At 39.4% G+C, this 25,444-nt stretch overlaps 2 protein-coding genes across 2 annotated transcripts; one reads left to right on the top strand and one right to left on the bottom strand.

Moving 5' to 3' along the window:
* Positions 1-1,215: 1,215 nt before the first annotated feature.
* On the bottom strand, positions 1,216-7,844 carry liat1 (ligand of ATE1). Its single transcript, XM_060848441.1, has 2 exons — positions 6,720-7,844; positions 1,216-2,557 (listed from the first exon to the last, which is right to left on the bottom strand). Exons 1-2 carry the CDS (start codon positions 6,889-6,891, stop codon positions 2,115-2,117), a joined length of 615 nt encoding a protein of 204 aa, XP_060704424.1. The 5' UTR covers positions 6,892-7,844; the 3' UTR covers positions 1,216-2,114.
* A 56-nt stretch (positions 7,845-7,900) lies between these two features.
* exo5 (exonuclease 5) lies at positions 7,901-20,186 on the top strand. The gene is made up of 6 exons (XM_060848439.1): positions 7,901-8,020; positions 13,195-13,291; positions 14,519-14,784; positions 15,707-15,811; positions 16,182-16,354; positions 18,462-20,186. The coding sequence occupies exons 1-6, from the start codon at positions 7,954-7,956 to the stop codon at positions 18,927-18,929; spliced, it is 1,176 nt and encodes a 391-aa protein (XP_060704422.1). The 5' UTR covers positions 7,901-7,953; the 3' UTR covers positions 18,930-20,186.
* The last annotated feature ends 5,258 nt before the right edge of the window (positions 20,187-25,444 follow it).

Below are 25,444 nucleotides of genomic sequence, written 5' to 3'. Positions count from 1 at the left end.
CTAGAGGTTACAGAGAAAGAGAAGTGAAAATCCACTGAAGGAGTTGAATTAATGGAAATCTCAATGGACCAACAAACAACGCCAATCAGCAAGAATAGGGAAGATGGTAAAGCATGGTAAAATGGTGAGGCTTAGAATTCAAATGACAGAGATTTGAATCATAAATTTATGTAGGGAGGAAAATAGAAGGCCAGTCTGAAAGCATTGCAATAATTCAATCTGGAAGCAATAAAATGAGGGTTTCAGTGACACATTAACTGAAACACTGAGGCAATATTATGGAAGTGGGGTACATGGTCTAGATAATGGAAGAATAAAACACTGGAAACTTAAGAGTGTCAAGCAGGAAGATGACTGAGCATTGTGACTGTATCTTGATATAAAGCCTCATCCATACAAATAATGCCCTTGCACGTGCTCACTGCTAGGATATTTTGGTGCTGAGAAGCATTGCTTGCTTGCTTTCTTTATCTACAAAGAGTGACATCACATGACTGCATAGTCAGGAAAGGAGATCACTATGTAAAATTCTTTACCATAGATAAATAGCTTGAAAGTGTCTGTTTTAAAATATAGTCCACTGCATCCTTTTGAATCAATGATAACTGTGCATGTGCAGCATAGCATGGAACTTGTGATAATCCATACCAACTGAACAGTGAAATGACAGACCAAATATTTGATTAATTGCACCATGGGCAAATTTAAAATCAGGAACTTTGTGTAGAATAGTTTAGAAATACATGGAGGCTGACAACAATTTCTTGTTCAAATTACTTTTACAAAGTTGCATAAACAAAAATGTAAATGGACAATTTCAGATGGGTTAAATTTAAATGCACAAATATAGCAAAATTGATTCTGACAATTGATTTTAGTATACTTTGATTTAATATCTTTTTGATTAAAATCATTTTACCGAAGCATTTTTACATCCGAACGCTGTGTTGATTTTCTATCCCAGAACTCTGCAACTTGTCAAATATGCTGAAGTATAGAAAATATTTTGAAGCTGGAGATTTAACAAAGATAATCCTGAGGCTTAATCTAAAAATCAGGTGTACAATAAGGCAGGATCTTCATGAAATGAACAATTCCTGTTGAAAGAGCAGATTTATTTGACTCACCTAAACAAAATCATGCAATAATTTGTGCTCAAAACTAACTATGGCTTTTAAAATAGCTCTGTTTTTCAATCCCTCTTTAATCCACTGGTAGACAAAATAATGTTTTTGATGCACTAATTGTCCACTAGCAACATCTCAAATTCTCCCCTTGCATTTTTGAGTACATATCACTAACTTGTGAATTTATCAGTTTTTGAAGTATCTTAATTCATATTAATAATATTCATCACAATTTCACATCTTAAGTAAATAATCAGACTGAGGGTACAGTTGGTGATCCAGTTTCGAGTATTGCCAACATGAAACCTGGAATGGCTATATAAAGATGTGTGGGAACAGCCAGAACTGGCTCAACAGTAATTTTTTCACTTCCATGGAATCTCCTTTGGGCTGCTCATTCTGTTCAAGATGGATTGCAGCAATGGACTTTGTTTGCAAATCAAATTATGAGCAGCTTATAAGAACAACAAAACTTCATAGTAAAATAAAAAGTACACTTTGGCAACCTAGTTTATAATTTACATGTAGAGAATATGTTCGAACATCTAAACAAGTACGGTTTGGTCTCAATTTGAATGAGTAAAAACACCATTAATCTGAGCAGTTGTAGGTTTAAGTGCCTACTGATTTTACCTGATAATAACTGGAAACCCGAGTGGCCATGTTAGATACAATGATTTTGGTTATTTCCCTCCGTCCCCCCAAAAAAGAGAACATAAGTGGAGGCAAAGCCTTAATTGTTTTCTTCAGACCTCAAACTGTCATGTCTTTACAGAAGAGGTTACCAAAGAGTTTTGATAAACAATAGCCTTCCTCAGTCCTAGTTGTTCAGTCTGAGATCTGCTTTTAGAACATTTCAGAAACCATACAAAAGGGGAATTTAAACCACCTTCACAGTTATGTTTGTAGGTTTATAACTGCAAGGAACATTGTGATTAGAAGGTTATGAGCTGGGATGCCAGCTCAGGCAAAAATGTACTTTGGCCTTCAGAGTCTTTGGCCCACAAAATAAGGATTGGAGTGATCCTTTATGGCTAGTTGCTGTAATGTCTTACTGCTGATAATATATGGATTCTCCTTCTGAGACTGGATAACAGAAAGCTCCTGTTGGCAACGTTCAATATCCTTGCGAGAACGTTTCTGGGCAGCCAGGTACCTCAGCTGCCGATTTAGCTTGTAAAGTCTGATCCTCTCCTCTTCTGCTACGGGATCTTCAAGAATTCCATCCCACCGCAGAGTCTCATTTATTGACGTGGTGAGCTGATCTACAGAGTAAAGGGAATCACCATCGGAATCCTGACTTCTGTCGGCTTTACTGCTGATATTCTTAGGTTTTGGACTTTTCTTGGTGTCACCTTGACTAACCGGTGGTTCAGTATTTGGAGGTGTAGAATGCGTATGTCGTTTACTGCTTTTCCCATGTTTGTGAGCTATAGAGAAAGGAGATGTTAGGATCTGGAAAGCAATGATTGATTATAAAGAGACAGCTTACTTGAAGATTTTAGTCAGTTTTAAAATAATTAGACGGGGTGGAGGATTAGAGATCAAAATTATTGAGGAACAAAGGGCAAACAAGAATGGTAATAATTGTAATGAAGAATCAAAGCCCAGTTTTGGTCCCCAGACCTCAGGAAGGACATACTGGCAGTGGAGCGTGTCCAGCGGAGATTCACACGGATGATCCGTGAAATGGTAGGTCTAACATACGAGGAACGGCTGAGGATCCTGGATTGTATTCATTGGAGTTTAGAAGATAAAGGGGAGATTTAATAAAAACTTACAAGGTAATACATGGCTTGGAAAGGGTGGACGCCAGGAAATTGTTTCCGTTAGGCAAGGAAACTAGGACCCGTGGACACAGCTTTAGAATTAGAGGGGGTCAATTCAGAACAGAAATGTGGAGATATTTCTTCATCCAGAGAGTGGTGGGCCTGTGGAATTCATTGCCGCAGAGTGCAGTGGAGGCAGGGATGCTAAATGTCTTCAAGGCAGAGATTGATAAATTCTTGATGTCACAAGGAATTAAGGGCTACGGGGAGAATGCTGGTAAGTGGAGTTGAAATGCCCATCAGCCATGATTGAATGGCGGAGTGGACTCAATGGGCCGAATGGCCTTACTTCCACTCCTATGTCTTATGGTCAAAAGCATTATTCCATAATTGGTGTTAATAGCAAATTTTGTCAGCTTTGATTGAAAGCAAAAACATGCAAACAAGATATAGATACACAGCAAAAAACAAAATCAAAATGGAGGAAAGAGTTCACGGTCTGAAGTTATTGAACTTATGAGTCCAGAAGGCTGAAAAGTCCTTAATTAGAAATTGAGGTGTGATTCCTGCTCCAGTTTTTCTGGTTTTTTTTAGGCAGTTTATTGGAGGTAGATTACAGCAACTCAGACTGCCGTGGCATGGAAGTACAACTTGTTCGGGATTCAAGATTCATTATCATTGAAAGAATTAGAATTGTTTTGCAATATCACTATCGCTTTACTTAACTCAACAGTCTCAGGGAGAGAGAGAGACAGAGAGAGACAGAGAGAGACAGAGAGAGACAGAGAGAGACAGAGAGAAAGAAAGAAAGAGAGAGAGAGACTGTCCATTTGATGGTGATATGGAGTATTATATCTGCTCAACAGTTTATGCTTGCTTAACATTTAGCTTTTGCCTAGTGAACCGTTGCATGACTCCCGTCTCACTGAGATCAGAAAAAGAGAGCTGAATCACTAGATGAGTCTGCCACTTGGTATTTTTGTTCAACTAAATATCACTGCATTATGAGGTTTGACTATTGTACTGTCATTTATCTCTTTAGCTATAATCGCTTCCTTGATTTCTCTCCAGATTACAAAATATCTTTTCCATATCCTGATGGGAATGTAAATATGCAATCTGCTTAGGGTGTCTGCCAATACCACCCTGAATTATTTAAAAGAAAGTATGGAAGAATGGCTATTTCAATTCCCTTTTGAGTAATTGATAATTGCCCCAAGTTGCTCTTCTTATACTGTGAATTTACTGACATGAAACATTTGCAGGAGTGGCTGCCATGAAGTTTTACTCTGCACTCATAATAAAACAGCTAATTTGTAACAATAATAAAACGTAACTCAGATTTGGAGCAAGTTAGCAGTCTGGTGCTTCAGCTACCATTTACAAAACATTTCAGCATGTGGTGCCACATGAACCCTGTGATTCTGTAAATAATCTACATCATTCCCAGATATCTATTTATTCTGTAACTCAGTAAGAGGAGAATTCACATTAGGATTAAGCAATACTATTCCAGGCATCCACTCATGCCTGCTCTGTTACAACTTGTAGTCACAGGATGCCATCTACTGGAATCCATGCAATCTGCAATAATGTAACCCCTATCATAAGAATTTGGCAGTACTAAATTCCTATTATAATAATGTTTTGACATGTGATGCTGCTTTAATTATTCAGTAATGAGAGGCAAGTAAGGTTTGATTGAATAGATTGCATGGATTCAGAATAAATCTGAACTCCACTGAGCTTTAGGTAGCTTTCCACACCAAACTTCCAGCTCTGGTACAAAATAGTAAATGGGAAACAGTCCACATACATTTATGTATATTCACTGCCATTGCCCTATTTCTCCATGGAGAATGATATAAATGAAGGTAAATTATCTTTAAATGAACACTCTTGAGGCTTTTTGAGACTTTTAAAGATGGTTCTTTTGTCCAGCATCTTGAAGAATGCATGAAAGTAAATCGGGTTTACAGTTAGCAATTTGTTTGCAATACAACTCAAATGCATTTACTGTTATAATGCCAGAACAAGTGACAAACTTTACTATGAAGTTGACTGCAGTCAAAAAAATCCATATCTTGCAATTGTTAAATACCATACTTCTATGGCTGCAAAAGATTGAATGCTTTTGAGCGGATACAGAAGAAATTGACCAGATTGCTTCCAAGGATGAGGAATCACAGTTGTGCGGATAAACTGGAGAAACTGAGGTTGTTCTCTTTACAATGGAGAAAGTAATGAAGGCTTTAGATAAATGAAAAAAGAAAATTCTTGTGAATGGTTGAAAGGATGACAACAACAGAGCATAAATTTAAGGTGACTGGTAAAAGAGGTAGCAAAAAAGGATAAGCTTTTACATATTACGAGTAGTTAGAATTTGGATTGTTTTGCTTGATCAGTTGATGGGAACAGATTCAATTTCCTAGAAATTGGATAAATTATTGATGGAGAAAAAAAATTCAGGGACATGGAAAAAAAACGCAGGAGAGTTCTTCAAAAGAGCTGGTGGAAACTTCATTTATGGGACAAGTACATCATTGACAAGACCAGCATTTGTTAACCATCCCTAATTCACCTGAATGGAGTTGCTTGCTCGTGCCACTTCAAACAGTAATTTAGAATCAACCACAATGCCCAACACCAGGAGTCAATTACAGGGGCCATATTAGGCAAGAAAGGCAGACTTCCCTCACTCTCAGGACATTAATGAACCATTCAGATTTTTATGAAAGTCAATGATAGTTTTCATAGTTGCCATCAATGAGACTAGCTTTCAATTTCAGATTTATTGGTTCAATTTAAATTCCATCAGCTACTATACTGGGATTTGAACCTGTATTACCATAGCATTAACCTTGGTTGTTACATTAATAGACCAGTCACATGAACACCATGTCACAGTCTCCTTCTATACTATACTATTCTATCACTCTGTGATGTAGAGCTTCCACCAGCAAGGGAGTAAAACATGAACTCTTAGCTTCTTAGAAAAGTAAAGTATTATACATGCTGGAGATCTGTAATTAAAAGAGAAGGTGCAGGAGAAACTCAGCAGGTCTGGTAGCATCTGTGGAAATGGCAACAAAGTTAACAATTCAACTCCAATATGACTCTCCTCTGGACTCTTCTTCAAGCACTTACTGTTCTTATTCCTCTTTATTTATGTTTAGGTCATTAAAACAGTGCTAGGATAAAAGAACATGGAGGATAAATCCATATTAGCAAGATATTAAAGCAAAACTGAAAACAAAAGCAGATTGGATGCAAGATGAATTCGTACTTTTGCTGAATTCAGGCCCTTCATCAGAAAATAATTTCGATGTGTAGGAATGATGTGGGGGTATCCTAGTGATGGGTGATTTATAACAACATTTAGGAAGGCTGTATCTTACCCTGATGATCTGTTCTATATCATTTTAAGGTTTAGTAGCCCACAGTTTACATCTTATTTCAAACCTTTACCAAATTTTTCAACTCTCCAATTTCCACCCCTTTCTTTAGACTTCCTATGGAGCTATTCATTTTTTTAAAAAAGCATTTAATTTGGTTAATCACCCAATAGATCATTCCCGCGGCATGTCCTCTTTGTGTTGTGTTTTTATATCTACAGTTTTGCTCCCTCCAATCAACTTTCTGATACCAGTATATTTCTATATTCATGAATAAGTGCACAAGACCAAAATGCTGTCTCCTGTCATCACAGGTGCTGACAGACCAGTCATTTTTCTTGCAGCTTTCTGTGGTTACCTTTACTAAAGGCAATGTATACATTTCACAATCATAGATTTTAATAATCCAAGTTTGATATGTGCCTTACCCAGAACGGTCTCATCTGAAGTCGATGGGGTACTTGAAGAATTTCTTCTTGTCTTAGAGGATTTCTTCTTTGCCTTGTCTCTCGTCTTCTTTTTCTTCTTTTCTGCTGACTCAACACTTAAATTTGCCATTGATTTCATCTTACATTTGCTGGCTGATATTTTGTCCTCCATTACTAGTTAACCTTGCTCAATTTGCAATTTTATTAATTTCCCCTTTTCCTTTTAATTTTTTTTTGTCAGAGAATCTTTTGTTTCATTTCCGTAATATTATTGACCCGTTTCATTCAGGTAAGGATTTTCAAAAGAACATTTGGATGCACTAATCCTTAGGTCTCAAAGGCACATTTTAAGTAAGAAACTAGCTTTCCTCCTCTTTTAAACTGCCCAAAATTTTAATTTGTAGTCATTCCCTCCATTTATTCATCGTTAAAGTAGTTTTTTTTAAAAAAATTACATAGTATATCCTTTGATTTGTAGCAACTGCTCTCAACTACAACAAACAGACCCCTAGCCTGTACTTCATGCTTATTCCAACCGCCTCTTGTTTAATCTATCAAATTTTCTTATTATTAATTTTCGCATTCTTTTCCCAAAGTTAAATTATTTCGATCTCTCTCACTCTATTTAAAGTTACCGACCCTATCTATTCAGACTGCAGGCTGCTATGTTTTAGCCACCCCGGACTCCCAACGACTCGTCACCATGGAGACGCCTCTTCCCTTTTCCTTGACAAATCCGCCTCGGAACATAGTCCCCGTGACAATAACAACAATGCCATTCAAAAATCAAGCTCAAATGATCAGGGATCCTTCAGGGATTTCCAGCTAACAACATACTATGGCTGTGACTCTATTTCTCTTCGCCGTTCCCCCCCGACTCATCTTTTTGATTCATGTATCATTCCGCGGCCGGCCCAGCCTGAGCTCCGTCCGGCTGCGGCTGTAAAATGCCCCTGTCGGCTCTCTGGTTTTCCATTCCAGGTTTCAAAGTCGTGGCGTTCTCAGCCGTGCTTGGCGGGAGGAGAGGTGGCGAAAGCAATGAGGAGCGTTATGGGTTTTGGAATCTAACAATAGTTAAAGTGCGCCTGAAGTGTGAACTTCGAAGCGGAACTGACCTTCGGCGTGAGTTTCGACGGCACTGGAGGGACGGTTGAGGTGGACGGACAATCACAGGCAGGGAGGGGGACGGTTGAGGTGGACGGACAAAACGCCGTGCCGGAAGTCGATTGGAGCGATGCAGCCGGAGCTGAGTGACGAGGAGCTGCTCACGTTGGAATTGGATTTGTTCTGCACCGAGTGTGGTACCTGGTTCATTGATGCTAGTAGATGAAGCATTTACAATGAGGCTGATCCTGTCTGTTATAGAGTCAAGCAGCACGGAAATGCCCTTCGGTCCAACTCTACGCTGATCAGGTTTCCCAAACTAAACTTGTCCCCTTTCCCGTACGTTTGACCCATTTCCCTTCCAACCTTTCTTATTCACGTACCTGTCCACATTTTTAAAAAATATTGTAGCTGTACCTACATCCACTACTTCATCTGTCAGTTCATTCCACACACAAACATCCCTCTGTGTGGAAAAAGTTGCCCCTCAGGTCCCTTTTAAATCATTCCTCTCTCACCTAAAAAATAAGCCACCTTAGTTTTCAACTCCTGCACCATAGGAAAAGACCGTTGCTGTTCACCTTATCCATTGCCCCTCATGATTTTATAAACCTTTATAAATTCACCCCTCAACCTTCTACACCCCAGTGCAAAAGTCCCAGTCTCTCCCTATAACTCAAACCCTTTATTCCTGGCAACATCCTCGTAAATCTTTTCTGAATATTTTCAATTTAATAATATTTTTCCTATAGGGCGAGCAGACACGAATACAGTATTCCAAAAGTAGCCTCACCAATGTCCTGTATGATCTCAGCATGATGTCCCAACTCTTATACTCAATGATCTGAGCAATAAAAGCAAGTGTGCTAAGCAACTTCTCAACCACCCTGTCTACTTGTGACACAACTTTCAAAAAACTAGGTCCCTAAGTCTCTATGTTCAACAACACTACCCTGGGCCCTACCATGAGCTGCCTGTTTTCCTGTTCAGGTGGCTGTTTAAAGATTCTTTAACAGTGGAAGTAATAGCCTAATGATATTCCCACTGGACTATTAATGCAGAAACCCAAGTTTGAGTCTGAAATTAAATGTCTAATGATGACTGTCGATTCTTGGGGAAAATGTAGTTGAATAATGTCCTTTTAAAGAAGGAAATTGCTGCCTCTTGTGACTCCAGATTCACCGAAATGAAAATAGATGCAGGTCAAAACAATGGTGCCCACATCCCATGAACTACTAAAAATAAGGTCTTGTGACTCAGTCTGAAGTGTCAGGGTTCAAGTACCATCCAGAATTGGAGTGGAGACTGACCCTCCTTGCTGGTGCACTACTCAGAGCATAGCACTGTTATTTGGAGAAATTGAGCACTGCAGATGCTGGAGATCAGGGTCGAAGATTGTGGTGCTGGAATAGCACAGCCAGTCAGGCAGCATTTGAGGACCAGGAGAATCAACGTTTCAGGCATAAGCCCTTCCTGATGAAGTGGGGAGGCTGTGATTTAACAGTAATGTCACCGGATTTATCAGGTTGAGGCTAATCCTTAGGTTTGAATTCCACCTTGGTTAAAGTCAAATTATATTAATTAATTCCATTGAAAAATCAGGAGTTGCAAACTAGTGTTAGGAAACTATCATCAGCTGCTGTAAAACTTTATCTGCTTCACGGTCGTTCTTACCAACTCTGGCCTCTGTGATTCCAGACCTGCAGGTAGTCTGCTAGCCACAATCCAAGGGTAGGTGGGGATGAACAACAATAGTGATGACACATCCCATAATAGAAAATTAAATCATTCTCACATTCTTGCTTGTGAGAGCTTGTGTGCATACTGGCCAATATTACTATAGCTACTACACTTTTTAGATGGCTTCATTAGTTGTAAAGTGCTCTGGAATGTCTGATGGTTGTGGAATGTGTTATATAGGTGCCAATCTTTCTTTCCGGAACACACAATTTCTTAGTAACCTGACTAATATTCTTCTCAGGGAGAAAGTGAGGTCTGCAGATGCTGGAGTATCAGGGCTGAAAATGTGTTGCAGGAAAAGCGCAGCAGGTCAGGCAGCATTCAAGGAACAGGAAATTCGACGTTTTGGGCTCAAGCCCTTCATCAGGAATGAGGAAAGTGTGTCCAGCAATCTCACCCCACCCCAGTCCGGCCTATCACCCTCACCTTGACCTCCTTCCAGCTATCACATCTCCATCGCCCCCTCCCCCAAGTCCCTCCTCCCTACCTTTTATTTTATCTTAGCCTGCTGGACACACTTTCCTCATTCCTGATGAAGGGCTTGTGCACGAAACGTCGAATTTCCTGCTCCTTGGATGCTGCCTGACCTGCTGTGCTTTTCCAGCAACACATTTTCAGCCCCAATATTCTTCTCAATCAACATGACCAAAATACACATTGGCCTAAAATAAGAATAGAAAATGCTGGAGCTATTCAGCAGGTCTGGCAGATCTGTGGAGAGAAAAACCATAAACATTTCAAATCTATTTCAACTTTGCTGAATATTAGCTCAAATGTTAGCTCTATTGATCCATAGATACGTGTCTTATTTCCTGCATTTTCTCTCTTTATTTCAGATTTCCATCATAGGCAGAATTTGACTTTTGTTTTTCCAGCATATTCTATTATTTCAACTTGTAATTTTTTTTGATTTTCCGTTTTTGAGACTTTGTTGTGTTTAAATTGGTTACCACATTTACAAGTAAACAATTTTAAAAAGTAATGCAGAATCTGTTTTCTGGGGTCCTGAGGATAGGCTGTAAATACTGTATTTTTTTTCTCTGTAATTTCAATTAGAAATACTGCACTTCTTTTTAAAGCAAGCTGCTCGACCCTCATTGTAAGTGCTATTTTAAACTGCTGTTTGTTCAAGCAGTGGGGAAGTCTAGTTGCAGATGAGCCTGAGCCAAGGGGTGTGTATGAATGGAGCTTTTGGTGGGCAACAGGTACCTGATGGACAACTGGGCACCACCCACCAGGCCAATAACAACAATAGCAATAACAATATCAATAAATGATTTTGATGCGAGCATAAGAGGTACAGTTAGTAAGTTTGCGGGTGACATCAAAATTGGAGGTGTAGCGGTCAGCGAAGAGGGTTACCTCAGGTTACAACAGGTTCTTGACCAGATGGGCCAATGGGCTGAGAAGTGGCAGATGGAGTTTAATTCAGATCTTAGCAAGACTTATACACTTAATGGTAAGGTCCTAGGGAGTGTTGCTGAACAAAGAGACCTTGGAGTGCAGGTTCATAGCTCCTTGAAAGTGGAGTCGCAGGTAGATAGGATAGTGAAGGCGGTGTTTGGTATGCTTTCCTTTATTGGTCAGAGTATTGAGCACAGGAGTTGGGAGGTCATGTTGCGGTTGTACAGGAAATTGGTTAGGCCACTGTAGGAATATTGTGTGCAATTCTGGTCTCCTTCCTATCAGAAAGATGTTGTGAAAGTGGAATGGGTTCAGAAAAGATTTACAAGGATGTTGCCAGGGTTGGGGATTTGAGCTACAGGGAGAGGCTGAACAGGCTGGGACTGTTTTCCCTGGAGCATCGGAGGTTGAGGGGTGACCTTGTAGAGGTTTCAAAATTATGAGGGCCATGGATAGGGTAAATAGGCAAAGTCTTTTGCCTGGGGTGGGGGAGTCCAGAATTAGAGGACATAGGTTTAGGGTGAGAGGGGAAAGATATAAAAGACAACTAAAGGGCAATTTTTTCACACAGAGGGTGGTACGGGTGTGGAGTGAGCTGCCAGAGGATGTGGAGGAGGATGGTACAATTGCAACATTTAAGGGGCATTTGGATGGGTATATGAATAGGAAGGGTTTGGAGGGATATGGGCTGGGTGCTGACATGTGGGACTAGATTGGGTTGGGATATCTGGTCGGCATGTATGGGTTGGACTGAAGGGTTTGTTTCCACGTTGTACATCTCTATGACTCTAATTGTGGACTGAAATAGGAAAAGAACAGTTTTTAAAACTGCACTTGGAAAGAAAGACTGCACTTCTTTTTAAAGCAAGCTGCTTGACCCTCATTGTAAGTGCTATTTTAAACTGCTGTTTGTTCAAGTAGTAGGGAAGTCTAGTTGCAGATGAGCCTAAGCCAAGGGCTGTGTATGAATGGAGCTTTTGGTGGGCAACTGGTCACCACCCACCAGACCAATAACAAAGGCCTTCCACAACAGTGTAATTGTCACCCAGGTAACTGAACAGCTTGTGGATGTGAATGTTTGGGTAGGAGTCATTGGACCGTCAGAAAAGAAGGAGCTAGCCTCTCTGCAATAAAAACAATTTGCACCTGAAGAAAATCTATTTTCTTTCATCAGTTGCTGTGAGCTATGGCTCTTAACCAATAAATCAGATACTTTATTGGTGTGACCCAGTCACCCTGTACCTCCTACAAGCAATTAAAAGTACTTGGAACGTTGAGGAGCAGCAAGCCAGACAAGTTGAACAGGGACCATTAAACTGCCTTCACAGACTTTCCCTCTGCCATGACTCCAGTATTTTACATTCTGTGTCGGGAGTTTTATAAGGTAGTTAGAGTTTCAACTAGTAAAGTTATACATTCGTTCATAGTTATTTACCTGTAGCTAAAATAAGTAAACAAACAAACCTGGTTTGTGCTTTATGTCAACCTGGGTCTGAAAGATGATACATTGGGGAATTTCGTGCACTGTTATAAAATGTGAACTTTGGTGATGACTCTGGGGAAAGCTGGGTTTGATTGCTAGTGCAGGACCCCAGTGAGACATAACAATGCTAAATACATGCATTTTTTTTAACTACCCATCTTTTGATTAATCTTTGTCACTTCTGTGTTTCGCCTGAGCTGTCTTTGTAGTTCACCACATGCTTCCGTCATGGAAATAGGTTGAGATTTTCAATTAACAAATCATAGTTTTTTAAAATGTGCTTCCCCTATCTTTCTGAAACCTTTCGCCCCCTTTGTGATGACAAAGTAGGTTTTCATTGCTGGAAAAGTTCAGCAAGTCTGGAAGCAACAGGTATTGATGTTGGAGTTCTTTTTGAATAAAATGGACAATACAAGAATGCATTTAAGGTTGTGAAATTATTGATAAATTGCATCACCTATTGTCATTTATCTTCACACATCATTCTGTCTGTCAACAAATTTACTTTTTTTTGAATGAGTATGCAATTTACTTTGAAGTTTAGCAAGTCAAATGTTTCTTGGTAATGTCGGGTATACATTTCCTGAGATATGATACAGCTTTGTCATTTTTGTAGCCAGTTGGTGAGAGCTATAAGTCGTCAGTTTTAGCACAACTGACATTGTAAATCAGTTTGAAAAGAAAATATGTAAAGTTTACAGAAATATGTATCTTGACCTGTTTGTTTAATTTCTGATCTCCTAGATAAACCTGAACTATGTGAGGGAGATAATGATCGCACCTCTAGCAGATCTACTGAATCTTGCTGTACTGGACAAGTAACTGTTGAAGAAATTTGTAGGTAATTTTTAAGCTTGTATATTATTGTGGCTAATACTTGTAGTACATTGTAATAAGTCTTGGCTTAGAGGTATGGGTTAGTTTGCTCAACTGTGGTGTAAATAATTGAACGTGTCAGTGCTCTTTATCAGTTGAGCTTTTTGCAATTTTAATTAAAACATTCTTGGTGCCTTCCCACAGGCTCCAACACTGGCAACTGCAGTTCTTGTGAAATCCTTTTTTTTAATACTTTTCAGTGAAATGGAAGAAGAAACAAAGGTGCAGAGTACTAAATGTGTTAAAGATTGGAAAGTGTTGACATCCAAAGCCATCCTTGTTCAGAAGTCACTGAAAGCTAGCATTCAGGTGCCGCAAGCAATTCTGAAGACAAATGGTATATTTGTCATAATCACAAAATAATGTATGTTCAAGAGCAAAGAAGTTTTGCTTCAGTTGTATAGAAACTAGTGACACCATAGCTGGAGTATTGAATGCAGTCTGATCCCATGCCTAAGGAAGGATATAAATGCTGTAGGGGGATTACAGTGGAAATTCACCAGATTAAATTGTGGTACTGTCTATGAAGAGAGATTGTGGAGACTACCTGGTATTCTGTGTTCAGAGTTTAGCAGTCTTCCAGGAAGTTACACAATTCTGAAAGGCATAAACAGTATATACAGAAAGGATGTTTATTCTGTCTGTGGTATATAGAACTAGGTAACATAGCCTCTTACTTTGAGACTGTTTAGGACTGAGATGAAGAAGAACTTCTTCACTTGGATGTTGTATCTTTGGAATTCTCTCCCTCAGCAGGCTGTGTAAGCTCGGTCATTAAGTACATTTCAAGGCAGAAATTGATATATTTTGAGTCACCAATAAAATTGAAGGATTTTAGACAGCGTCAGCATATAGATTGAGGTAGTTGATGACCCATTATCGAGAATGGCTGTACACATCTAAAGGGCTGAATGATCTCCTGCTGCTCCAATGTTCCTATGACTGTTTTGGAGAAGGAAGCTTCTGTTTCAGGTTGAGCAATGCAATAATTAAAATTGCCCTTAATTGCATGCTTGAACACTACATGTCACCCCTGGTTTTGACAGCTGGTCACTAATTACAAGTATTTCCTATTTCTCTATGAAAAGAAGAATTTGATGCTGAGGTGCTCTTTACTTACTTTTCCTTCTGCCCCCATAATTGAAAAGTAAATTTGGGCAATCAATCTTTCTCTCCCCTCCCCTGACCCTAGTGGAAACAAGCAATCCTCCAATCAGCTAAATGTGTCTGAACAGAAAAGCCAGGTGCGACCTGAGGGCAGTGGCAGTAAACGGAGAAAGCAAGATGAAAGGATCCCGCTGGAGCGCTTTGGTCGAAAGTACCTGAATGTCACTGACCTGAGTCGACAGGCTTGGTGCGAGCAGCAAGTGGTTTATGGTCTGGAACTGCCACACATTGAACAACTGCGAGAAGATGTTCCAGTTGTGAAAGCTGGTAGCTGTCTACACCTGGCAAGAGGTAACCTTTTAGACTGAAATGAACATTGCTAGTCCTAGCGTCAGTCAGTGCTTAGGGTCCATAGTCACCTCATTTATGAATATGTTTGCTTCCAAACTTTGCCTTGTTATTTAGTTCTGAGCTGCATCACAACCAAATCTCATCCTATCCACATATGTAGGGGGAGATGGTGTAGTGGTGATGTCATTACACTCGTAACCCAGAGGTACAGGCTAATGCTTTGGGGGTTATTCCATCATGGCAGCTGGTGGAATCTAAATCCAATTTATAAGTCCGTCTCAGTAATGGTGACTGATTGCCAGATTTTTTTTTAATGACAATCTACTGTTCTTACCTGGTCTGGCTCACATAAGAATCCAGACTGTCAGCAATGTGATGACTCTTAACTACCTGCACAAATGGCCGCACAAGCCACTCTGTACAGGGGCAACTGGAGATGGGCAACAAATTCTGACCTTGCCAGTAATTACCATTTCCTATTAAATAATTTATAAAGCAGACATTTTTCACTAGGGACACCAAGTAATGATCAGAAGTTGGAACTGTGTGTCATGTCTATTCTTCATATTTTCTTTGATCTAATGTGATAGAGGAGGAATCAAAAGTGGATTTTCTGCTTCTGAATGAGGCCTCATTTACCTGCTGTTTTTATTAAACTACTGCCTTGGCAGACACAAGGCTGATGTTGAGATTTAATTTAATCACTACTCCTGACATTAATTTAAGAACCAGTGCTGCTTCATTGATGAACAAAGTCAGCTGGGATTGAAATGTCTTTCTTCAAAAGTCAATAGTTTTCAAACATTTTAGTGGCAGGCTTAACCTCCCTCTCCGTCAGTCCTTCCATCCGAATTCACACTGCAGTTCTGCTGTGGTTGTTAAAGGGCAAGTGTGAATAAGGTTATTTCTGCTTCTGTTTTAGAATTGGAGGTCCAGGATATTGTCCCAATAAAAGTAGAGAGCCGAGAAGATAGCTGGGCTGTGAAGATACTTAATCTTCTCTCAATGATCCAGTTCTTGCAAGCAGGTATATAAAAACATTGTCAGGTTTTACCTTAAAGGTAGGAAACTTCTTTCATCATTTATGCTACAAAATAATTTAATGTAGCCAGGAAATTTGCTTTTGCTTTGTAGCATTTTCCACAGCGTCATCCAGTTTTTCTAACACGCTGGATAGGTTTTTAAAAATTTGCCTCTTCAGAATATAACAAGCCTTATTATGGTGAGCTGCACCACCTATGTAATCAGCTGAAAACTGTCTAGCTGAAAGAGAGTCGGGTTTGAGTCATTGTCAACATAGGACTCAAATTTATAACCATCTGCATGAGTAGTGAATGTCATTGTGGCTGTCCACTCAGCTATACTCTAACCAAGTGATTTGGTTGTGTATTGAATAGGAGAGCGTGTCCGAGAGCTGCCAGTGTTTGGAGAGCTGGAGGGGATTTTTCTTGTTGGTGTTGTTGATGAGCTGTGCTATAATTCCAAAGGTGAACTGGAATTGCGTGAACTGAAAACACGTGGTCAGCGAACATATCCCAGTGTAGCTCAAAGGAAGAGTCATCAGTTACAAGTAAGTGGGGGCAAACATTTGCAAAGGATCTGTTTTCATTGGCTCACTTTAGCTGTTTATTTAAACATTGACACCATGCTTTGTATCATTTGGAATAAAAATGACCACCCCATTCTGAAACCTCATTGAATTGGTAAAGCATATGTACTGATTATGTTTTGAATCACTGCTTAGTAGAGTCATAGCAACACAACGTGAATTCTAACTTTACAGTTCAATGTGTTCATGGAATTTTTGCACATCAATGCAGTTTCAAAGTTGGGATTGTGGAAGTATTTTCATGAACTGTCTCTTTTTGGTTAATTTGACAAACTTTCTGACCCATAGGTGAGAGAGTTTATGCCTCCTCTTAAGATTCTAGTGGACAAATGTGTTCCGTGCATTTGCTGGAGTTGAGAAATCACATTGAATTATTATCACACCAGCAGTTCAGTTGTGGATTAAAAATATTGGGGGTATCTTAAAAGAGAGTAAGTTTGTAGATTTATTGCTGTTTTTGGTTTCATTCTTTCCTCCTTGCTTCTGTTTGGCCAGTGGTTCTCGAGCTTTATTGACTGAAGGACCAACTTCTAAAATACTTACAATACTATGGCCATAATTATTAATGATACTCCTCTTTCAAGTTGTGCATGGAGTGTGTTCGAAATGTACTTGGGTAAATGGGTGTTTGAGATGGATGTGCCTTCCTTTTTAAAATATTTCTTTTAAAAACTCTCACTCAATCAAGCTGAACTCACCCAATGCCTACCAGCAGCCTTGGTTACTGCAGGTCTACCTGATGAACTTTGTGCCACTCTGAGTGCTGCCCTCTGCACACTTGTGCTTCGAGATAACTAGCCTCTCTGCACATCATCTGCACTCCACTCCTTACAGCAAACCCGCTTCTGGCTGCTGTTCAGTTGTTCCCTTACTAATTTCTCTGGAAAGCAGTCTATAGTCGTTGGCTTGAGAGGCACTATTGGATTAATTTCTGGTCATTCTCAATATTCTTTTGAAAGTATTATCGCTTATTCATTAGTATTCCCAACTCAAGATAATAAACAGAACAACTAATTATTTAACTAATAGAAAATATAATTACCTACAAGATTTTTCAAAGTGTCAAGACCTTCGACCTCATGTTTATCTGATTAATTCTCTTGTAAACATATATTCTAAAACTATAAAATTCTTTATTATAGAATTTATAGAAAATGTTAAATCCTTAAAAAAAGAATAACTTTTCCATACAACTTTTGTCTTGTCATCTCTAGTTACAAAGTCTTGTTACTCCCATTGTATTTCTGTGATTCAGTGCAGTTTGATAAAGCATCAGTCAGGAATTGCAGGGTTTCATGTTGATTGATTAGTTACTGGTTGGACTTGAATTTAAGTATCAAGTCATTTAACAATAATTGACTGTTAACTCCTATCTACACTGTGCATATATTGGAAGCGTGAAGTTCGGTTTCTCTCCAACTACAGAAATCAATTGGAAAATCTCTTGTTTTTTTCTACCATTTGCTGGCTTTTAATCCTGTAATTATAGTCACTGAATGTGATAGCTGCCTGATTCAGAATACTGGACCATTTAGTCTGACTGATCAATATCCCTCCCTCAACCAATTTCTCATTAATATTTGTGGGCCACTGCTGCAGCACAGTGGCTCTTGGTGGCTCTGCACAGAACAGTTCTAGCATTCTTAAAGGGGAAATTCTTCAATAAGAAAGCTCACTGTTTAAATGCCAGTATTACATTTTTTAGTGTTGTTGGGTTTTGTGATTCCAACCAGCAATTAAATATGCTGTCACAACATTCCAGTTGGGAAGACGTTATAGATTACTCTCATGTCATTTTGTACATGGATTCCAAAGCTTTTAAAAAAAAAAGAAATACACTGCAGAACCAGGGAACAAGTGAAGACTTCTGGTGTGTGAAATGAATAGCAAAGATATGTTGAAGTGAAATAAAGAACTGTAGATGCTAGAGATCTGAAACAAACAAAAAGAGAAATTTGTGAAGAAACTCCGGTCTGGCAGCATATGTGGAAATGTTAACATTTTATTGAAGTGATATTGGCTCTGTATTGATCATTTCATAAAACTAAATCCCCTTTTTTATTAACAGGTTAATATATACAAACTTCTGTTTGAGGCTATGATAAAAGGCCAACTGAACAAGGACACTATTACTCACCATCTTTGCTTAAGGACAGAGCAGCCGTTTAGTTCAGAGATTCTGTTGCATGCTCAGAAGGTGGGGTTTACCATAAGCACATTTGGTGACCTTCTGGATTTAATGTTGCTAAACCTGAGATATGCAGAGATCCCCAATATTGACACCATGAAAATAGAATACTGTTACCAAGCAGATGCCTCTCTAATTGGAACAAAAGAGGTCAACTTTGAAGAGGAGTGGGTTAAAAGTGAGCTAAAGCATTATTACTCCTTCTGGAGGGGCCAGAGGGAGGCCAAGGGTGTGGATATTGAGGAGGCGTGGAAATGTCGGTCTTGTGACTTTGCTGACATTTGTGAGTGGAGACAAAGTAAAGCTGAAGAAGCTACACAAAAGAATCAGGCAAATCGAAGCAAGTGAGGATTGCAATCAACATCTGGTTTTAAACGCAGACCAACAGATTTGCCTTCTAACTGGAAGGAAGCCACAGTCACGGTATCACTGTAGGATGTAAGCACAGTACAGGTTGACGATCCTTTATCCGAAATGCTCGGGACTAGCTGTTTTTCAGAATTTGTAATTTTTCGATTTTCAGAACAAGTGAGAATTTAATGGTGAAAGTTTTAAAAATCTTACTGGAGGAGCAGACTTTTTATTAAGGACGTGCTTGGCCATGCCCCCCATGTTGCATCTGAGTGACACACATCGAGTGGGTATCGACTTGGGGGTTTTCACAGAGAAACCCCAGGCCTGTCAGTGCTTGGTCACAACCCCACCCCCCCAACATCAGCATCTTAGTGACATGCATTGAGTGGGTGTCGACTTGGGATAAAAGTTTGCTCGCCAAACAACCTTGGTAATGAGAAAAAAACTTCACAAAAAACCTTTTGGATTTTGGAGCTTTTCAGTTTTTGGATGTTCGGATAAGGGATTTTCTACCTGTAATATCAGAATGCTTCTTGATACTGCGAGAATACTGATTTTATTCTGTGACTTTACTGCCAAGAACAATAACTTGGCTTTCTGCAGAGGGGGTTTCCATTATGCCTTTCTGCTCCCTCACAGTTCTGTAAAGCAGTTTCCAATCTAATATATTTTTGTATGTGAAGTACCTTGTGATACTGTTAATTATTGATATTTAGTTAGTGGCCTTTTGGGTAGATGTGATTTCCAACAGGCTAAGCTTATCAGGAGTTAGTGTCTCCTTCAGCATTTGTCAATATCTGCCCAAATGCTGCTACTGTCTTTTAACATGAAAGCCTTGCCCATCATGTTTTTATATGAGAGTGTCCTGATCTTAAATGGTTGATGTAAAAAGTGGGGTGGAAGAAAACCATTTTGAATGCTCTAATTTGATGGACCATGCAATGAAATGATTTTTAAGTGTAGCCATTGTTGTAAAGTGGAGCTAATAATTTTGTTGATGTACAGGCTGTACAATGCAACTGGTCATTATCACAAAGTTTGCCAAATTGCTCTCTCTCTCTTTTCAGAGCTCTTTGCTGTCGGTTTTATATGATTCAACCTAAGCCACCTTATTGATCATGCCCAGGGAACCATAATTATAAGCTGTGAGGAGAAATGATTTGGAGATGCCGGTGTTGGACTGGGGTGTACAAAGTTAAAAATCGCACATCACCAGATTAGTGTCCAACAGGTTTAATTGGAAGCACTAGCTTTTGGAGCGCTGCTCCTTCACCAGGTAGTTGGGTGGTGGTGGTTGTCACAATCACCTGATGAAGGAGTAGCACTCCAAAAGCTAGTGCTTCCAATTAAACCTGTTGGACACTAACCTGGTGTTGTGCGATTTTTAACTGTGAGGAGAAAGTTTGGGAGAAAAAGTAATAATGTTTAGCATTCATTTCATTTTATTCCTTTATCCTGTTTACCTTTATTCCCTTCCTCTTCCTGTTTTTTTTTTAAAGATCTGATTCCTTGGAAGTCCATGCCTCCAGCTGTGTCATCTAAATAGCTTTGACTCAAGCATGAATCATAACTTTAGAGCAGGGGCATCACTCAAAGGTTGGAGCAATGAAGGCAAGCATGCTAAATGCCTTTTTAACCACCCTGTCTACCTGTAACGCAAATTTCAAAGAATGTGCTGGAACCCCCTTTGAAGGTATAATGCTTCAAGAGTATACTGATCTCATTTAACCTCTCAATCAGTGCTAGATCGTTATGGATTCAGAAGGTCCATATTATGGTGAGGCAGTCCTTTTCAAGCAGTGCTCTGCCACTTGTGGGGCACCAGCACATGGTGCCATACCATGTGACTGCATCATGCAAAAGACCTACCAAAAGTTTTTTATAAAAATCTAATTGTAGGGGTAAGTCAACAATGCACACCTTTGTTTACAGTTAGTAATATAGCCTGCACAAATTGAAGGGCAATAAAACAAGGTTTTGGGGGATGTTACTTTGAAATAAAGGTGATCCCATGAACATAAGATTAAGGCTTTGTACTTTGAGATATTAGCATCTGCATGTTTAGCCAAATTCCTTTACACTGAGCTTGATCGTGAGTTTTGAATACTGGTGTAATGTTTGTTTTTGATGGCAATCAAGGAATTTCATAGGAAAAGCTAAGCAGTATTCCATAATGTAATCAGAGCCTTCAGTCTCTATTAGAATTAAGCTACACCTATTAATAAGCTAGATATTACAATTATTAAGTTCCAGAAATGTCTAAATTCTATAGGAACAGCTTTTGGTAAAGTAGAACTTCTGGTCTTGGCTGTAAAGTTCAACGCACTACATCTACACATATGGAAGTAAAGAATTATGGAATATGAAATTCTGAAATAAAAACAAAGCACTAGAGAAATCTGGTAGCATCTGTGGAGAGAAAGAGACAGAATTAATGTTTCAAGTCAAATAATTCTGCAGAACTGAAGATGGCTGAAAGATTATGGATTTTTGTGCTGTGCAGACAAAGAGGCAGGAAGAGCAAGTTGAACAGATGGTGAGCCTGCCGGGAGCAAAAGGCAAATGAAGTGCTGATGGTAGTAGAGGAGATCTATAGATGTAAAATGTGTTTTATGGAAGTTTTAAGTAGCAGAAAATAGGCCAGTTCTGCTCTTAACATCTAACAGCTTTTCTACATCTGTGTCTCTCCTTTACCATCCTTTTGCTGTGGACAGCCTCACCATCTGTTCAACTTTTTTCTCCTGCTCCCCTTTAGTTAACAGCAAAAGTGCTATCATTTTCCAGCCCCCTTCAGTTCTGAAGGACTTGAAACATCAACTCTATTTTTTCTCTCCACAGATGCTGCTGGACCTGCTGAGTTTCTTCACTATTGTATTATTTTCACTACATTCACACAGATTATTTTTCTTTATGGTTTTATTGTCTAAATGGTCACTAATGTAATGTCTCACATGCATTCCTCTATCAAGTTTCCTTAACTTGGAGTATTTTAATGTTACAATGTAAAACATAATCCGCACTTTGTTTTTGTTATAAATAAACAACACTTTATGTCTCATTTATTTGAATGGTATGTTATTTCCTGAACTTTTCTAAAGCTGGCATACTAAAATTGTTTACCAAGTTCTGATTGATCCTGTCAGATTTTTATGCTGTGATAGAAATACAAGTGTTTCTGTAACTTTAGCATTGCATGGATGATACATGTGGATCTGTAAAGAGGCAAAGTGCTACATGCTCTTTTTAGGAATAATACTTAATATTTGTTCATGGGCTGTGGGTGTCACCAGGCCAATGTTTATTGTGCATTGCTAATTGCACTCAAGGGTACTGGTGAACTGCCTTCCTGAACTATTGCACCTACCATAGTGTTTAGAGGAGAGTTCCAAGATTTGGCCTAGCAACTTTGCAGGAACAGCAGTACGGTGCCAAGTCCAATTGCTGTAGCTTGAAGGTAATGCTCCTTGCTGCCTTTGTCCTTCTCGGTTGCAGGTTTGAATGGTGCTGCTGAAGAACCCTTGAGTTGCTACAGTGCACGAGTGGTTTCAGCAATTCGAAGTGCGTGCGGAACTGACACAGTTATTGCAGTGCACCTGTGTGGATCTGGTAGCATTTACCATCTACAATGAATGTTTAAAGAAGTGAATATGTTCTAATCATGTAGGTTTTTTAAAAATCTGTGGTACTGAGCTTCTTGAGTCGCTGAACACAAGAATTAGGGGCAGAAGTAGGCCATTCAGCCTGCTCCAGTATTCAGTAAGATCATGGCTGCAATGGTGATGTTTTGAGTTTCTCATTCCCATCTACCCTGATAACCTTTTGAGTTGTTGTTCAATAAAAATGTATCTAACTTGTCCTTTAAAAGTATTAAATTATCCTGTCTTCACTGCCTTCGGAGAAACCGAATTATCACCTCTATCTGAAAGGGTGACCCCTACTTTTTATAGTCCCTAGCTCTGGGCTCACCCACAAAAGGAAACATCCCTTCTTTGTAAAGGCTGTTTAGTATCTTGTATGCTTCAAACTATATGTGAGATTAGATTAGATTACTTACAGTGTGGAAACAAGCTCTTCGGCCCAACAAGTCCACACCGACCCGCCGAAGTGCAACCCACCCATACCCCTTACCTTACACCACAGGCAATTTAGCATGGCCAATTCACCTGACCCGCACATCTTTGGACTGTGGGAGGAAACCGGAGCACCCAGAGGAAACCCACGCAGACACGGGGAGAATGTGCAAACTCCACACAGTCAGTCACCTGAGGCGGGAATTGAACCAGGTCTCTGGTGTTGTGAGGCAGCAGTGCTAACCACTGTGCCACCGCGCCGCCCACAAACTAGTAAACCCTCTCTCTTCTAAATTTCAGTAAAAGTACCAAGTCTGTCCAACCTTTCCTCATAAGACAAGGGTAGCTTTTTATTTATCACTTCTACCATTTACAACAGAAACAGTAAAAACAAGACAGCGTCGCTCCAGGACTGAGGGTGACGGACTACACACTCGTACATGGCATAAAGTGCATAAGAAGTGCAAAACACACAAGTTACAGTGTAATAGAAGAATGATAAATAATAGACATTTTTCTAACAGCAAATCAAAGTTGTGCTAAAAATTTTAGATGGGAAAGTGCCTGATGGCTTGCGGGGGGGGGGGGGGAAGAAACTGTTGCACAGTCTGGCCCTGAGAGTCTGAATGCTCTGTAATCTTCTGCCAGATAGCAGGAGGGAGAAGAGTTTGTGTGAGAGGTGTATGGGGTCTTCCACAATGCCCTTAGCTTTTCAGATGCAGCATGTAGTGTAACAAGCCATTAATTCCAGGTATCAACCTAGTAAACCTTCTCTGGTCCATCTCCAATGCATTTCGATGTTTAAATAAAGAAACCAAAACTGCACATGTATTCAAGGTGCTGTCGTATTAATGCTGTATTTAACTGAGGCAAAATGTCCGTCTTTCTCTGTTCATTTCCTCTCACAATAAATAGTATTTCATTAATGTTTCTAATTGCTTGCTGAACCAACGTACTAATATTTTGTAATTTGAGAATTAGAACACTTACATCCTCTATCCCTCAATTCTGCAGTTGTTCTCCGTTTTGAATCGTACTATTTTTTTATTATTCTTTCTGCCAAAATGAACAGCTCCACGCTTTCCCACGTTACATTCCTGCCAGATTTTTGCCCACTCACTCAACCAATCTAAATCCATCTGCATGTATTGATCCCGACTGAATGTGTTAACAACGTTGAAGTAGATGCTGAAGCCTAAGCTCTTTCATGCAGTATTGTGTGGCCACATGTTGGCAAAAATCTTAAAGGGTTTTGACCAACTTGGGCTGTGGTGAGATGTGTGGTAGGATCAGTCCAATGAAGCCCCTCTTAGCAACTCGAGCCATATTTATGCTTTTCACAAGTGATGTGGTACAATTAGAGCTAGGCAGCGGTGTGTTGCCAATTGACAGTAATTATTGCTTATTGCTGAGTGTCGAGTTATTCTGGGAATAGTGCATGGTAAGACAAGGCGGAAACCAGACTTGAGAAATGCAACAGGCATGTGGTAGGCAATTTAATGCAGTAAATTTGGTAAAGTTAAGCAAGAAAACTCACTAAACCTCATGGGGGGGAATACATTGCAACTTTAGCCAAATAAAAATTTAATCCATATGTCTGCTTGATGTAGAATAGTTTTGTTTCTCAAATTTGTACTCATAGGAGGCATTTCTCAATTCTATTTTTTTAAAAATGGATGAGAAATTCAAAAGAAAATATGAAGGTCACATCTATCGGTTTATAAGTATGGTATGTTATAATTGCTTTGCAGCATAGAACTTAACCATTGCTAAAGAGAAATACAAAGTCCATGTTTTTCATCCTAAACTCATTCAGGTTCAGATGCTATAAACCAGCCCTGAAACTGTGTATAGTTGAATATCTAAGAGTTCAGACAAATATTATTTGTGTTATCACAAAAAAGTAGTCTTCAGGATATTACAATTAAATGTGGCTTTGACTATCCCACATCCACAAAGTAAGGTCACCACAGTCCTACTCCTTCATTAAAGGTAGGTAGAACTGGTAGTGGTTTAACCGGTGTGTCACCACAGCTCAGGGGAGGGGAGAGGTCCTTCATGGTAACCTCAGCTGGTGTATGAAATGAACCTGTGCTGTAGGTATTGCAAACCAGCCATTCAACCAGCTGAGCTAACTGACTCGTCAATATGAAAAAGGCACAATGCCTTCATACAATTGCAATAATGCATGATTTTTGTGACATTGCAGTGCAGAATTTCACCGTTTAATATTAAGGTTAATTATTACAAATGAGTGTAACTACTGACAAATTCTCTGCAAAGCAGTTGGCTGCTACTTTGAGTCCCTCAAACCTGCTCCACCACTCAAAAGGATCATGACTGATCTGTCATTCCTCACGTCTACCTTCCTACCCTTCCCTATAATCATTTATTCACCTACTGATCAAGAATCTATCTATCTATCTATCTCACTCTTAA

This window comes from Hemiscyllium ocellatum, chromosome 31, assembly GCF_020745735.1.
Source record: "Hemiscyllium ocellatum isolate sHemOce1 chromosome 31, sHemOce1.pat.X.cur, whole genome shotgun sequence".
In the NCBI taxonomy this organism is placed as follows: domain Eukaryota; kingdom Metazoa; phylum Chordata; class Chondrichthyes; order Orectolobiformes; family Hemiscylliidae; genus Hemiscyllium; species Hemiscyllium ocellatum.
This window is presented reverse-complemented; position numbering and strand designations above follow the sequence as displayed.

Coding starts and splice junctions, on each gene's coding strand:
- liat1 (XM_060848441.1), bottom strand. CDS start 6,891: ATGGAGGACAAAATATCAGCCAGCAAATGTAAGATGAAATCAATGGCA. Junction 2,558..6,719: donor TTCAGATGAGACCGTTCTGG/GTAAGGCACATA, acceptor CTTTCTCTATAG/CTCACAAACATGGGAAAAGC.
- exo5 (XM_060848439.1), top strand. CDS start 7,954: ATGCAGCCGGAGCTGAGTGACGAGGAGCTGCTCACGTTGGAATTGGAT. Junction 8,021..13,194: donor TTTGTTCTGCACCGAGTGTG/GTACCTGGTTCA, acceptor CTGATCTCCTAG/ATAAACCTGAACTATGTGAG. Junction 13,292..14,518: donor ACTGTTGAAGAAATTTGTAG/GTAATTTTTAAG, acceptor CCCTGACCCTAG/TGGAAACAAGCAATCCTCCA.